The 15,563-nt window shown below is 38.3% G+C and overlaps 2 protein-coding genes across 2 annotated transcripts; both read left to right on the top strand.

Annotated features, from left to right (window-relative positions):
* Window positions 1-2,632: 2,632 nt before the first annotated feature.
* Window positions 2,633-3,588, top strand: LOC145482634 (octopamine receptor beta-2R-like). Its single transcript, XM_081461246.1, has one exon. It carries the CDS (start codon window positions 2,686-2,688, stop codon window positions 3,586-3,588), a length of 903 nt encoding a protein of 300 aa, XP_081317372.1. The 5' UTR covers window positions 2,633-2,685.
* Window positions 3,589-14,639: 11,051 nt separating this feature from the next.
* On the top strand, window positions 14,640-15,561 carry LOC145485563 (adenosine receptor A2b-like). The gene has a single exon (XM_081464216.1). It carries the CDS (start codon window positions 14,640-14,642, stop codon window positions 15,558-15,560), a length of 921 nt encoding a protein of 306 aa, XP_081320342.1. The 3' UTR covers window position 15,561.
* Window positions 15,562-15,563: the final 2 nt, after the last annotated feature.

A 15,563-nucleotide genomic window follows, 5' to 3' on the forward strand; every position in this document is an offset into this window, starting at 1 on the left:
AATCTTCTTTGTAATATGATGTCATTTTTTATACTGTAAACTTATTTAAGGTTATTGTAATTTATTATTCACTTGCACTGCAACTGATGAAGGTCTTTGACCGAAACGTTTATTTTTATTAAATTTTTAAACCTTTTTTTAAATTTCTTAGATTTTTTACTGTATATATATATTTTTTTTTCGCTCGAAGTTGTCCGTCCTCGTTTTCCACAATTGCCTACAAATTTCATTACTCGAGGTTTGGACTACGAATCCTTTTGGATCCTTCTGGCGCGTGGCATCCCTGTTGGCTCGAAGCATCTTAACTTTATATATATATATATATATATATATATATATATATATATATATATATATATATATATTACCTTTTCATATAGTTTTTTCCAGGTTATAGGCTGGAAGGTACTGAGATAACAATCAGTCAGAGTTTCATATTTCATCTTAACTAGTTACCATGGCCTTGACTCACCAAATTATAATTAATTACCTCTGTGATTTTAAAGTTAAAAGCCTTCAAGTAGAGATGAGGCCTCAAGTTCCCCTTCTTCCCAACCCATGGTGAAAAGGGTAAAACATTTCTAAGTCGAGAAAGCGACGTAATTCTGTTTGTCAGAATACCTATGTTTTAGGCTCTGATTTATTAGAAGCTTTTCTGCGAAAGGTGAACTCCAAATGTGCTGAATGCTTCCATTCAAAAGACAAAAACAGAGTTAGAACTCAGCTATCTCGTTAAATGAATTTTTAAATCCCGTACACATGAATTTACTTTTCTATTCCCCTCCTCTATATATATGGTATCAATTTTGCGGTATTATAACTTGAACTGTATTTTATGACTTAAAGGGACTAGGTCACGCTATTTTAGGTAATTTTGTTTAATTCTGTTAATCATGAGCTCTAAACGTCAAATTAGCAGAGCAAAAGTCTTTCATTTGCAAAATCACGGCTACATAACAACTAAGAACGATTTTCCAGCTGTGTAAATGACATTTTGATATAACCTGATACAAATTTGAACAAAGGTGGGCCGACGTTTCTTAAATTTACCCAAATGCAATCCATTTTAATCCTCTCCAGTTTTGTCCATCCATGTCCCTTCTTGGCTTTCCTGTGTTTTGTTTGAGATCTTCAATTGTTTTGAGCCGTTTTTGTGATATTTTAGTTAATTCTTTGACCATTTGATCAGTGCTGAAATTGCGTGACCTAGCCCCTTTAATAGCATTCTGTCATTCTCTCCTAAAATGGTCAGAGTATAAAATTTGCCTGCCAACTCATGAACTGCGTTGAACTGAAAGCAAATATTGCTTTGCAAGTGATTGCGCTTGGATGTGAGAGAGCTATATAGTATTTTCTTGAATAACGTGGCCGTGGTCAACTATGCGAGAGCTTTAGACCCCGCTATCCGTAAGTGAAGCTAGCAAAAGGAATGTGCGATAGTATATAAGTTTGAACCAAAAATGTGGTTGATGTTTGATTTTGCGACAATAAAAAAAGGCTCGAGTTTATTTGAACTTCCATTTAAATTCGCTTCCGTAATTTCTGTTTTATTCGGTTGACTGGTGCTCATTCGGGAGACTCAAATGGAAGGCGTGATATGTCTATCCAGGATCTCTCTCCAGCTTACCCGGCATGCCTCAGGCGAGATATGTTAGCAGGAAAAAGGTTTTACTGAGAATGCACCAGATTGGGACTGGGAACAGCAATTAGTTGATTGGTAAAGATTGAATTATTTATGCCATGAATTGAAAGCCATTTTGAAAGCCATTTTTATATATATAAAAAAAAAACTCTAAACAATAATAAGAGTGCCTTTTTTTATGTTTGGAAGTCAATTTACGATATCAGTATCTCCATGCTAATTATCGGTATGACCATAGATTAGCTAATTGGAGTAGGAAAATTACCGTAAGTGAGATAAAAGTTAATCGATGGTACGATAAAAATCCATCAAGGTTCGCTATAGAACGTATCATTTGCATATTTAAATACACCTTTAAAAGCCTCTAAATCATACCATTAAAGTGATGTTGATTCTCCCACGTGTGTTTAATTGAACATACTTCGTTAACGTTCTTTGTGTAAAGCGTCTCATTTCTCAGCTCTTTTGATTTACCACAAGCTTTTCTGTAGCCTGCGAACGTAGACTTATTTCCTGGGAAGTGTGAAACTCAAAGCGCGATGTCAATTGCATTGACTCGCTTTGGTTGAAGTAAAATCTTGTTAAACCAGACATACAACTAAAAACTGTCATTGAAGAACTTTCTTGGCGAGGGGGAGAGGGGAGAGTTGGGGGGCATACCTCCGCAGACAATTTCGCTTTAACTTCAAGCGTAACGGATATTTTCAGCCGTAAAACTTTTTTGGAACACTTTTCCGAAGAATTCAATAGTTCTAAACGATGGCGAATCTAGGAGAGGGGCCCAGGCCACCCCCGTTATTTTGTGTAAAAAAAAAAAAAAAAATAGCAGAAGGAAGAAAAGCCAGCAGGACAAGCAAAAAAATTATTCAGCTATCTTTACCACACGCTTGGTCAACAAGCCATCTCAGTATCTCATCCGCTGATACGTCAAGAGAAGGTCTTAATATAAAGATGAACAGGTGGCTCTTAAAGGACATTATATTTCAGAAATTATAATTTCACATCAGTACTTAGAAGTTTCTCGAACTGACAGCTTGTTGATTATGGAAACCTGGTTTTGGATTCTTGGCTGGTCTCTTTCCATAATAACGATGGCTGGAAATGGATTTATTGTCTTCCTTGTTTGCAGCAAACGGCAGCTTCGCACCAAAACCAACGCTTTTGTGATTTCACTGGCAGTGGCGGACTTCTGTGTCGGGACAAGCGTTGTTCCACCAATGTTCTTCTGTGAGATGGCAACTGGATGTAACACACAACTTCACTGGATAAGTTCTCTAAGGTTGCTGTTCAGTTACGTGTCAGTGATGAACCTGTGCAGCTTAGTAGTGGATAGATACATTGCAGTTGTCAAGCCTTTGAAATATTTGACTTTTATGACGCGTCGCCGTGTTATTGAAATGGTTTCCTTATCTTGGGGCATCCCAATTGCCTTTAGAATTTTTATCTCACTGAACTGGTTTATTTTAAAAAGACCTCATTTCTGGGACTTTCTGCTTTGGGCGACGGTGATATTTTTTGAGCTTCTTCCCTGTTTTATTTTGATAATGAACTTCGTATTCATGGTTCAAGTTGTTTGCAAGCACGAGCGTGCCGCCCGCTCCAGAGAAAAACAGTTACGTTACAACCATCATCGTGTTTCTTTTAAAGCTCAGGAGAAATCCGCGGTCAAAATAATGGCAGTTGTTATAGGCTTATTCCTACTGTGTTACGGAGTTTACATCCGTTGTTCCTTGTTATATGTTTTCAGGAAAGTATTATGTAATGACAAAGAATATAAAATACCTCTTCTAGTTTTAAACTCCGCCATTAATCCTTTAGTTTATGCTTTCTTCAAGAGAGACATCAAGAAGGAGATTAAACGACGTCTATGGTGTACTATCGTAAAAGAGCAAAACAAAATTGAACCTGTTGATAATGGCAATTGCCAACCCATTTATATCTCGTGAAGAGTTTCTTTTTTCAGCCCGAAACCAGAATTACTATATTTCTTAGTAGTTCAAGTTGAACAGGACAAAGAATAAAAATGTTTTTTCGTCTCGATTTGTCTTTTAGTGAATGTATCCGAGACGCAAAGAATAAAATTGAACTGGGATTATCATGATGTGATCGAATCGTAGCAGAAAACGTTGACGAACTTTAAAGAAGCTTGAGAAATTCGTCTTTTACTGCTTTTAGTTAAACTTAAGACTGTCTTTAAAATTAACTAAACTACAAAGACACTGAACAGAGGCTCGTCCGTGGTGAGGATATTGCGTACACATGCAGCGACGGTTTTTTTCCGGCGATCTTCCAAAATAGAAAAAAAGATATATGTTTTGTAGCAAGGTGGGTTTTTCAGTAGCTCGTTGGGACCGTCTGGTCGATATGACAAGTATATCAATATATTTGTCTTTCCCTCGAAGTTTTAGCCGATTATGTGCAATCACACAGAGAGATCGTATTTCATTTGGGTAAACACGGCAAGTTTATCGGGGATATGTGCTGATGAAACATGCTTCAAATATAACTTATACCAGCACTGTGAGTTCTTTTAGTTTTTTGTTATCATTAAACTGGCTTGTTTCGTGTTCGCTATTCATTACTTTTTACAATTGCTAGGCCATTCGGACCACAAACTTCAAAAAAATACTTAGAGCGAGGACATATATGCAAAACAGTTCCTTTCCAGGTGGTCGACTGCCGTTTGATTGGTCAAGGAGATTGGAAATCCAATATTGAGACATTAACATGGGAAACGACAATTCTGTGTATCAAGTGACTATCGTTTTCGGTTGCCAAACAACTGTTTTGAATTTGCAGGCACCTGCTGTTACGGTTGTATTTGCGCTTTAGCAACTCTCATCTAGATTATTTTATTTGCATTTAAAATCAGTTGTCTAAAAATGTACCAATAAAATAAGAGCAAAGCAAAACGGTTCTTCCACGGAAAGCAACACGTTGAAACGTCCCATAAGGAAGGCAATTGAGATCTGGCTAAGTAAGCCCTATTTCAAGAGACAATGGCTTCGAATGAGCTAACATCTATGACACGGCTATTTTACTTGGTCATTAACATTCACATTTTTTTTATGCCGGCTGATGAAGTTCTGATGGGTCGAACGAAATATTTCATTTTTAACCTTTCATTAGGCTCTGAGGGCAGGAAACTATTTTTGTTATATTCTAAATCAGGTCATGAGTCTAGCGCAGGAAAGCAATATATTTTTTTATTGCAGCTGTAGCCTAGTTAAATTGCACGCAGAAGTACTTATATTACGCCGGCCCAGTATCACGCCTTACTTGCAAGTAGACCAAAAATGGTTCAATCACAAAGATGCAAAAATTTATTGACATCAAGTATTAATAACTTTGTTTGCGCAAGTGTGGTTAGTTGTTAACAATCCCACTAATTTTTGGCCGACAGCGCCAGAAAAACTGCGGAGGATTCAACAAGGAGGATTTAACGAGCGCAAACACATTTTTTTTTTATCTCACCATTAGCAAACGAAGGAAAATAAGACTGTCAAATTTGTAGACACAATTACAACCTAGTGAAGTCTACTCGATATATTAAGAGCAGCTTCGCCTAAATATCAACTAGACTTGGAAATAGCGAAAAAATCGAATTTCTTCAAACTCGCCCAGAATGAAGCCCTACGGGCACTAGTTACAAAAATATCGTTTTAAGTTCGATAAATCAAAAATTATTTTTTTCCGCAATTTTTTCGTTTCGATGCCCCAAATCGGCCAAAATCCATCGAAAATGAGCGGCATATTCAGAGGCTCGTAAACTCAAAAGTAAAAATCTTCATTACAAACTGATTGTACGTCGTATTTGTACTTCCTTTTTTGTCTATTTAGAGCTAAATAGATCGTGATTTGATTAGAACTTAAATATTTGACGAATTTTCTAAATTAACGACCCAAGACAGCTTTACAAGAGGTCTACACTTAGCCTATTTTCAAATGCTAAAAAGGCGTTCTGGTACACGGCTTTTCCCAAAACGACTAGTTTGGTGTGAAAGAGCATTCTTTCTTCTTCAAATTAGTGAAATAAAATTTTTGGGTAAATAAAATCGCGAGCGCTGAGATAGCGAACTAAATGCAGCACTTCTTCCTGAAAACGTGACCTTTGACCCGAGCGTAACGAAACCGATTACTGCAAGAAAACCCGGAAGAAAAGCAAACGCTTCGTTATTTTGAAACAATTTCTAGTGATATCTCTCCGAAACCATGATTGCAAGAAACCATTTCCAGATATGAAATCTTACAGGGTCAAAAAAGGAGCTAAAGGGCGCATTTTGATACAATAACTTTGTTTGCTGAGAATTGAAGTCAATGACCGTTAACGAATTCCAGTGAAATTTGCAAACTTGAAGTATGTTAGCCGATACTTACCTGAATATTTATATTAATAGAAGAGTCGTCTTCTTGGATTAACCTTCAAAAGAAGCAGGATCCAGATTTGAAAACCTCTAAAAGAAGAAATGTTTAATGTTCCGTGACCTGCCCGCTGCTATAAATTAGCTTAAATTCCATGCACATGCCGCCGCATGTTTGTCGTAAAACCAACTGAACTCCACTGACAGTTTCCATGGGCAACCCCAAAATAAACAATCCCCAAAAATGTAAAGTGAAATTGGCTGTCTTCATGAACAGTTAGAAGCTAGAGTCAAGTTCCATTACCTTTTAAAAGTGCTTGAATTTATTTGTTTGCGTCGACTTTGTCCACTACTCTCACGTTCGAATGCCGCGAATCGGTCACGCCAAAACAGTGCAGACCGTGCAGACTGCAGACAACACCGCGTTCAAACGTCGGGCATGCGCAAATTGGTACATTTTTTGGCAGCCGCGCGCCAATTTCCCGCGCAAAAATTTAAAGGAAAACATGGGAAACAACCGGTGTCACGCAAAATTTACGAAAAAAATTGAAAAGTTCATAGAAATCTGTAAAAGGAAAAGAAAGCAGGTAAAAGGAAAACTTAAGACTTTTCAGACACAAAGTTTATTAAGTTACCGGTATTCTGTTGATTTACCATTTTGTTTTGAGCTTTACCAAAAAAGTTTATAAGTCTTAAAACCCGTGTCATGCTACGAGCCGACGGCGTAGTATATTTTTATTTGTTTTTATTAATCACACGATGCGTGACGCCGGAAACGGACGACAAACGATGTGTAAAAGAAGGAAAAATGGGAGAAGAAAAAGACAATTGCAGTGATTCGGCTTCGCTCAGACGAGCTGGAAAAATTTTAGCAAGAACTGAGGGATTCCATCCGGATCCTTGATTTGTCTGAAGCACAGGAACGAGATGAATCGAAACGGCAAACGATGTTCATGTCCATCGTCATGGGGGCATAGCTGGCCAAAATACCGATCCCAAACCGACTGTACCTGGTCTTTGACCAGGTGGGAAAAGCTTTTCTAAACTACAAACCTGGAAAAAACTGGTGCACTAAATGCAAAGTCGAGGCGGACAAAAAATTCAAGGAGCACGGAAAATACATACCACGGAAAAGAAAGACCTGCAACAGGCAGAAGGTAGAACAATTTTTAACTCTCAAGTCATTTCTGTTAGCTCTCGTTGTACCGGCTAAAACATAAACAAATACATAAATAACGAGGAAAATGTCTTTTATAGGATACCGATGACCCATGAAAAGAACAGTGTCATGAAAATATTTTGGCCACCTTTTAGTTGCTCCATTGCTCGCACATGCGCAGACGTTTGACCGCTGTGTTACTGCAGACACTTATTTGGGCTTTTCATTGTGACTCCTTTTTTGGGTCTAGTTACAAAATAGTGTTGAATATATCTGTCTGTCATTTATCCACAGGCTGCACAAGCGCAGAATTGACTTTTGATTCAATAGACAAACGCGTACAAGACTTTGTACGGGAAACTTACTCAGTCTGCACGGTCTGCAGTGTTTTGGCGTGACCGATACTACGCAGTATTCGAACGTGACAGTAACTACTGAGTGAACAAAATAGAATCAAGCACTTTTAAAAGGTAATGGAACTTGACTCTAGCTTCTAACTGTTCATGAAGACAGCCAATTTCACTCTACATTTTTGGGGATTGTTTATTTTGGGGTTGCCCATGGAAACTGTCAGTGGAGTTCAGTTGGTTTTACGACAAACATGCGGTCGGCATGTGCATGGAATTTAAGCTAATTTATAGCAGCGGGCAGGTCACGGAACATTAAACATTTCTTCTTTTAGAGGTTTTCAAATCAGGATCCTGCTTCTTTTGAAGGTTAATCCAAGAAGACGACTCTTCTATTAATATAAATATTCAGGTAAGTATCGGCTAACATACTTCAAGTTTGCAAATTTCACTGGAATTCGTTAACGGTCATTGACTTCAATTCTCAGCAAACAAAGTTATTGTGTCAAAATGCGCCCTTTAGCTCCTTTTTTGACCCTGTAAGATTTCATATCTGGAAATGGTTTCTTGCAATCATGGTTTCGGAGAGATATCACTAGAAATTGTTTCAAAATAACGAAGCGTTTGCTTTTCTTCCGGGTTTTCTTGCAGTAATCGGTTTCGTTACGCTCGGGTCAAAGGTCACGTTTTCAGGAAGAAGTGCTGCATTTAGTTCGCTATCTCAGCGCTCGCGATTTTATTTACCCAAAAATTTTATTTCACTAATTTGAAGAAGAAAGAATGCTCTTTCACACCAAACTAGTCGTTTTGGGAAAAGCCGTGTACCAGAACGCCTTTTTAGCATTTGAAAATAGGCTAAATGTAGACCTCTTATAAAGCTGTCTTGGGTCGTTAATTTAGAAAATTCGTCAAATATTTAAGTTCTAATCAAATCACGATCTATTTAGCTCTAAATAGACAAAAAAGGAAGTACAAATACGACGTGCAATCAGTTTGTAATGAAGATTTTTACTTTTGAGTTTACGAGCCTCTGAATATGCCGCTCATTTTCGATGGATTTTGGCCGATTTGGGGCATCGAAACGAAAAAATTGCGGAAAAAAATAATTTTTGATTTATCGAACTTAAAACGATATTTTTGTAACTAGTGCCCGTAGGACTTCATTCTGGGCGAGTTTGAAGAAATTCGATTTTTTCGCTATTTCCAAGTCTAGTTGATATTTAGGCGAAGCTGCTCTTAACTACCGGGTAGGAGCAGGTTGAATGAACGAGATATTTGCCGGTGTTGACCTTCCGACCCGTGCATTTCGGGTAATTTGCGTTAAAACTCGACACTGTTATTGAGTTTTGCAGCTAGTTTTTTCATAGTTATTATATCCTTTATTCAGTTATGATTTTCTAAACTTAACTGATTTTCACAGAAACGTCAAGTGAAGATGCCCTAAAGTACTATTCTAATATGACTCTTCACTATCGTCGTCTTTTTGCAGCATTGTACTTTAAATAAATAAATAAATAAATAAATAAAGTGTCTTTATTGTTCAAAAGATAAAATTACTTATCTTATGTTACATTTAAAAATAACAATGTTAATGGGCTACAATATGTCTCTAAATAAGATAGATATTTACATAGAAACAAATACAAAAATCGAATACAAAAAGTACACTATTTACAAAGCTACATTGTACTTAAAAACTATCCTATTAAAGAATGTATTCTTGAAACGGTCCGAGTGAATGGCGGGTATTGCGGAAGATTTATTGCTTAAGTTGTATCTTGTAATCTTAGTCTCAGGGAAATTAGCTCTAAGTGGGTGGGTGCTTTGGTTACATAACACTGTTTATACATTAGAGACCCAACGACTTTGAACGCATCCATCTCCCCTTTTATTGTGGTTGTAATACAAGTGTTTACCATATACTCTATTCTAATGTGATTTTCCTCCGGTGGTCAAATACTTCGTCCATACCTGCTTTCATGGCGTTATCGAAAACCGTAACGCTGATACGCTATGGAAAAATGCCACTTTAAGGTTTCTTATGATCTGATATAAAACTGTCATCGTATGTTACGTGAAAGGTTCTCCAAAATTAAAGAATTTGAAAGAGATTCTCAAGGAATAGAACGGAATATGATATTAGCATTTTTGAAGACAACAAAAAAATGATGATTTAATGCAGATTTTAAATTAGATTGTTGCTGCGGAGCGAGCGTAGCGAGCGAGCAGCAACATAATCAGGATTTAAGAAGAATATATAGAAGGGGGTACGAATTCTCGAATTCTTCACTTTTTACCAGAATGCATTGCAGTTAACCAGACTGCACTGCGCCACTTTTATTGGAGTGCATTGCGCCACGAACAACACGAGGATGTCATACTCGTCGAGCCGTCGTCCTTTTTCGCGCGGATTCCACTGAGAAAGTTTGCTCTGATTTAACTGTAAAGCGATGTGAAGGAGATCGTGCTTGACTTTCACAACTCTTGCTATGCATTATGTGAAAGTTTGTAAATCTGGACGATTAATTGTGACATCTTAATCTTAGTATGTCATTTCCCAGCAGTCTCGCCTCCTTCGCCGAATTTTTAAATGAAGAGAAATCGTCGTTACTAAAGCCTGTAGAATAATTAAAACAAACGAAAACCGTGGAACACGCTGATTTCATAAATGCTGCAATCTATTCCTTTTCATCGAAACATGACTTTAAGCTAAAGCTTGAGCATTTTCACACATCGCGGTGGACACGTTCTCGACACAGTCTGTGTTCTTCTGTCGAGTTCTAGAGATATTTAATGCGTGCCAGAACAGAATTTATAAGTTAGATTTCTGCTCCTACAATTTCCACATCTTTCGATTTTCGTGATCTGGTAAAGAGGAGGCTGATGTGTATCGTTTTATGCCCAAACATACTTCAGATCACAATGTGCTTTTTTGTCTCGATCCTTTGTCACACCTCGCCATCGATGCGTCATCATGCATGAAGTTGATGCATACAACGACAGATTTTAAGTGACACCACGATTTGACACTACTTTGAGAAATAACAGTTAATGTAAGTCTTGGAACGCGCAGATAAATGAATCACGGCATTAAATATGTCACTATCAACAGAATGTGCCGCAGCATTACTATCTTTTAGATACCCTAGTTTAGTTAACAATTAATACACGGGGAACAACATTTGCCTTGGTTACATAACACTGTTTATACATTAGAGACCTAACGACTTCAAGTTCTACACGAATTCGCAGAAGTTCGTACTGATCCGTTTCTGAGATCAATTTTCCGTGAAGGACAGAGACATCCAAGAGTAGTTGAATTTACTTGACAAGTTGATTCTCAGAATCTTTAGAATTATTGAATGGTGTAGAGACCTGTTTTTGCGTCCTTTTTTTCTTGCATTTTAGAAAAGGTGGTGAACGCAGAGGAAAGTTCATAGTTCAGCGTATGTTTGGAGATGTCGAGCTGATTTTTCAGTAGTAACTGAGAAAAATAATTTGGGCATCAGTAGGTATGACTTGACTCTAATTTCAATTGAACTTCTGAGGGTGTCTTCGCCTTCCCTCTTCGTTTTAATCTCCATTCCGGTTACAGAATGCTTTTCAGAATGGTTTGAGCTTCATCTTGAAATCTGACCCAAATAGCGTCAGGAATTCGGAATTCAAATTATGTGCGTAGTAGGCCCCCTTTTGACAATTTTGTGAGTCGTAGAGAATCGGACATAATGGTTATGGCGATTGGTTATAGTATCGTATCGTATCGTCTCCCAGCCAAGTCGCGTTCTCGGTTCAGGGTGGTCTGCCGGTTCTATTGTGAGCGGTGACTCCACCTTAGAGCACCCCCGAGAACACCTAGAAAATATTGTAATGCCACCATTATATCCTTCGAGCAGGCTCCTTTTTTTGACCGTTAGAGATTTGGCACTAGCTACACAGAGGATGAGTGGCGAGCTTGAACTCCTAAACAAAAGTGATTACATACGAAAAATCTCCCTTGCCTTGCAGAAAATTCAGTTACCATGGGAACAGTAAGATCCTTGACTCGCCAGATTTGTAACTCGTTGCCTGTGTGATTTTAAAGTAAAAACGTTCAAGTAGAAGTGAGATATCAAAAGCCCCTTCTTCTCACCCCATGCTAAATAGGGTAAAACAGTTCTAAGTTGAGCAAGCGACGTTATTCTTTTCATGTTGATCAGAAATCTCATTTTTTTTATGCTATGATTTATTGGAAGCTCTTCTGTGAAAGGTGGAATTCCAAACGCGCTCCCGTTTGCATTGACTCCGCTTAAAAGGAAACGAAAGGGTTCGCAGTTGGCCAATGTCCAGTCATCATTGTGAGGAGAGAAAATCAGATAATTTAGTATGTTTTACATATTTGCTTTCGCTATCGGAAAATATAGAAATCCAACGTAGACATATTAGTTTTAGTTCGTTTTGCATTTCTAAGTTAGAAGTTACTGTTCCAGTTCATTAACCGTAACAAACACCTGCTGTTTTGTGTAAGATCATAACTGTAGTTAGAATTGAACTGTAATTGCTACCTGCAATAGTCTTTTGTTAAACTGTTATCTACCTGTATTGTTTTTGAAAGTTATTAATCTTGTAAACGACGAATTTCGTTAACCAATCGAGCCTTCTGAAATGTATGACATAATGTTTAGTTATGACTGTTTAGTAGCCTTGCGTGATCGCTTGGAATTATGTTTCGGCTTAAATAATCCTGCCTTATAAAATATTCTTTGGTTACGTTTTGAGTACGGTAGTGGATTAAACTCTACTGTTGGACGCAAGTAACTGCGTATTCTCTGTCGTCCCATTGGATTGTTTTGCTGTAACAGATCCCGAGTCCTCTAGGAGTCTGACAAACTCCGTCGCTGCAAGCGTGTTTCCCTCTGGATTGCTGTAACAAGGAGAACAAATCAAGAGGCCCAAAAAGCTGTTATCACATCTTGACCAAACGCCCTGTCCATAACCCTTATTTATCTCATGTTAGTCCTATTTAGCCTATCGTGAAGGAAAAAACTGCCCCCCCCCCGCCCCCTTCCCTGCATCTTCAAAATTATTCACTCTTTAGTAATCAAGCTAATATGGTGTGTCAAGCGTCAAAACTTGTTTATTTTAGTGGTAATAACAACAACCTCGTTCCCAGGGTCTCTCATCATACCGCCCCCTGAAGCGAGCGAAGAGAGACCCTGGTTGGGTCTGGTCACGTGTCTCCCAGAATCTGGGAGATGACAATTAAATTATTGAAGGGATGGGCGGCCTAGTAGGAATTTTGTCTATACTTAGCCCACGGGAGTGCGGGATGTGTTGTCACCAAAGTAAACCAGGAACGATATGTTCTGCGGCAATGTCCAGCGGTAATATTCTGCAAACGCCGAGGAAAACTTATCCGTCATCTAATAGCGGAAATCCAAGTCGCTGAAGGTTGTATGGTTCAGTGAAGGACGTTACATATTGTAAAAATCTCTTCAAGAAGGCGAATGGAGAATTACACACCGCGACCGAGGCTGTGTATGGAAGATCTTTGACTCAGCTTTACCTCAGAATGAAGTGTAGGTCTTGTGAACGGCGATTAAATAATTCTAGAGAATTCAGGGCCTTTTAATTGATCACTGAAAGCTAAGGTCACTTCGAAAGGAGCGTCAAAGGTTGAAAAGATCTATTGAAGTTTCACCGCGCCGTCGGCGCCCCGAACTTTGCAGAGCGCGAAGGATAATACAACGAACTCGTCGCGGTATGCATTTCGCCGTCGTTGCTGATAAACTGGATTTATCTTCGACCGAAAGGAGGCTAGAAGAAGAAAAAGACAAATATAATTTTTATTGTGTCGTTAATAAATTAGTGTACGTGACTCCAACGGTTCGTGACAATTGTGCACATTGTCATTTAATTTTCGATCTTTCGACCTTTCTTTACTTCACGCATGTTTCTGAGGGGCACTTTTTATGCTGTGTTATTAGAAGAAATGGAAATTATAAGTAGAGTGGAGTCGTTTGATTGTGTTGCAGCATATTTTTAGAGATCGTAGGTCTGCATGGTTTCCGCTGTAAACTGCACGTCGCTTCTCAGAGTGACACCTCTGTATAAATTTGCCATGCCGTGCTTATACTTTGTTTAGGTTCGTTTCTATTGCAAGATATGTTTTAAGGCTCTAAGTATTGGCTCTGCAGGGACAAAGATTAAAATATCCCTTGAACATCAATTTGATCAAGTGCATTCAAAGAAGAAACAACAATTACTCCGGGAAGAAATTGCGCTGCTCCACGTCCACAGTTGAAATGACTGACTTTCCATAAATCCAGTGGGTAAGACGGCAACACTGAAAATCAAGACCACTAAATTGCCTCGAGACAGACTTGCTTAACCTTTAGGTAAACGTTGGAATAGATATTATTCGAAATTTCAGCCTGAAAGCTAAGTATTAATAAACGCCGCGGGTAATGGCAGTCGCAGCGCGATGCTTCGAATTCGACAAAGTTCAACGCGACAAATTGCTGATTACAGGACCCCTCCCTGATGTTCTTAATTGTCAAAGTGGCACGTGACCAGACCCAACCAGGGTCTCTATTCGCTCGCTCCAGGGGGCGGTAAGATGAGAGACCCTGGGAACGAGGTTGTAATAACAAGTCAATCATGACGTCACAGAAAGCCAAAAGAACGTCACACACTTTGAAATGTCGCAAGCTTGGTTCAGCCCGACTAACGGTTTTTCAAATAATTTAGAAAAGCTTCAAAATTAATCCAGGAAAAATATGACAATACAAAAAATGTAAAGAATTTGAAATAAATCGTCATAAAATCCAATTTCGAATTAACACAAAAATTTAAGCTTTTAAACTTAAATTTTTAAAAAAACAATACCAGCCACTCTTTGAAAGCATGATTGCCATAGAAACATCTTTCCACAACAAAAATGATTCACAAAGTTTGACCACCATTGCTTGAACGCTGTTTTTATAAGAAATGATTGAACACAGGACCCCTTGAAGCTTCAGGCTAATTAGGTTAAGACGTCATCACGAAATGTCTTTAAATGTATTCTATTCTTCAAACATTATAATTTTCACATCAGTGTTTGGAAGTTTCTTGATTAATATCGGCATCTACAAATTGACAGCCTGGGGAAAATGAAAACCTGGTTTTGGATTCTTGGCTGGTGTCTTTCCATCCTAACGATGGCTGGAAATGGATTTATTATCTTCCTTGTTTGCAGCAAACGGCAGCTTCGCACCAAAACCAACGCGTTTGTGATTTCATTGGCAGTGGCAGACTTCTGTGTCGGGATGAGCGTTGTTCCACCAATGTTCTTCTGTGAGATGGCAACTGGGTGTAAACCAGAGTCTTATGCGATAAGTTTTGTGAGGTGGCTGTTCAGTTACGCGGCTGTGACGAACCTGTGCAGCTTAGTATTGGATCGCTACATTGCAGTTGCCAAGCCTATGAAGTACTTGACTTTTATGACGCGTCGCCGTGTTATTCAAATGGTTTCCTTTTCTTGGGGCATCCGAGTTGTCTTAAGCACGATTTCCGGACTTAACTGGTTTATTTTTAAAATACCCCTCTTCTATGACATAATTTTCTGGATATCTGTGATATTTTTTGAATTCCTCCCATGTTTAATGTTGATATTCTGTTTTGCATCCATGTTACATGTCATTTGCAAGCTTCACAGCACAGCTCGCACCATAGCGAAACAGTTACGTTTCAACCATCGCATTTTGTTTAATTGTCAGGAAAAATCCGCGGTCAAATTAATGGCAGTTGTTATAGGCTTGTTCTTACTGTGTTATGGATTTTACATTCGCTGTACGTTAGTATATATATTTCAAAATGGTGAATGTAATGATCAAGAACATAAAATACCCCTTCTAGTTTTAAACTCCGCCATAAATCCTGTAGCTTACGCTTTCTTCAAGAGAGACATCAAGAAGGAGATTACACGACTCTTCCGCTGTATTGTCGTAAAAGAGCGCGACAATATTGAACGTGATAATGTAGACAATTGTTTTACTGCAGAACTAGAACTCGTTGACACCGTGTCTCGTTGAGTT

Source organism: Orbicella franksi, chromosome 1, assembly GCF_964199315.1.
Source record: "Orbicella franksi chromosome 1, jaOrbFran1.1, whole genome shotgun sequence".
Taxonomy (NCBI): domain Eukaryota; kingdom Metazoa; phylum Cnidaria; class Anthozoa; order Scleractinia; family Merulinidae; genus Orbicella; species Orbicella franksi.

What these genes read in the sequence shown, in the direction of transcription:
- LOC145482634 (XM_081461246.1), top strand. Translation starts at nt 2,686, where the DNA reads ATGGAAACCTGGTTTTGGATTCTTGGCTGGTCTCTTTCCATAATAACG.
- LOC145485563 (XM_081464216.1), top strand. Translation starts at nt 14,640, where the DNA reads ATGAAAACCTGGTTTTGGATTCTTGGCTGGTGTCTTTCCATCCTAACG.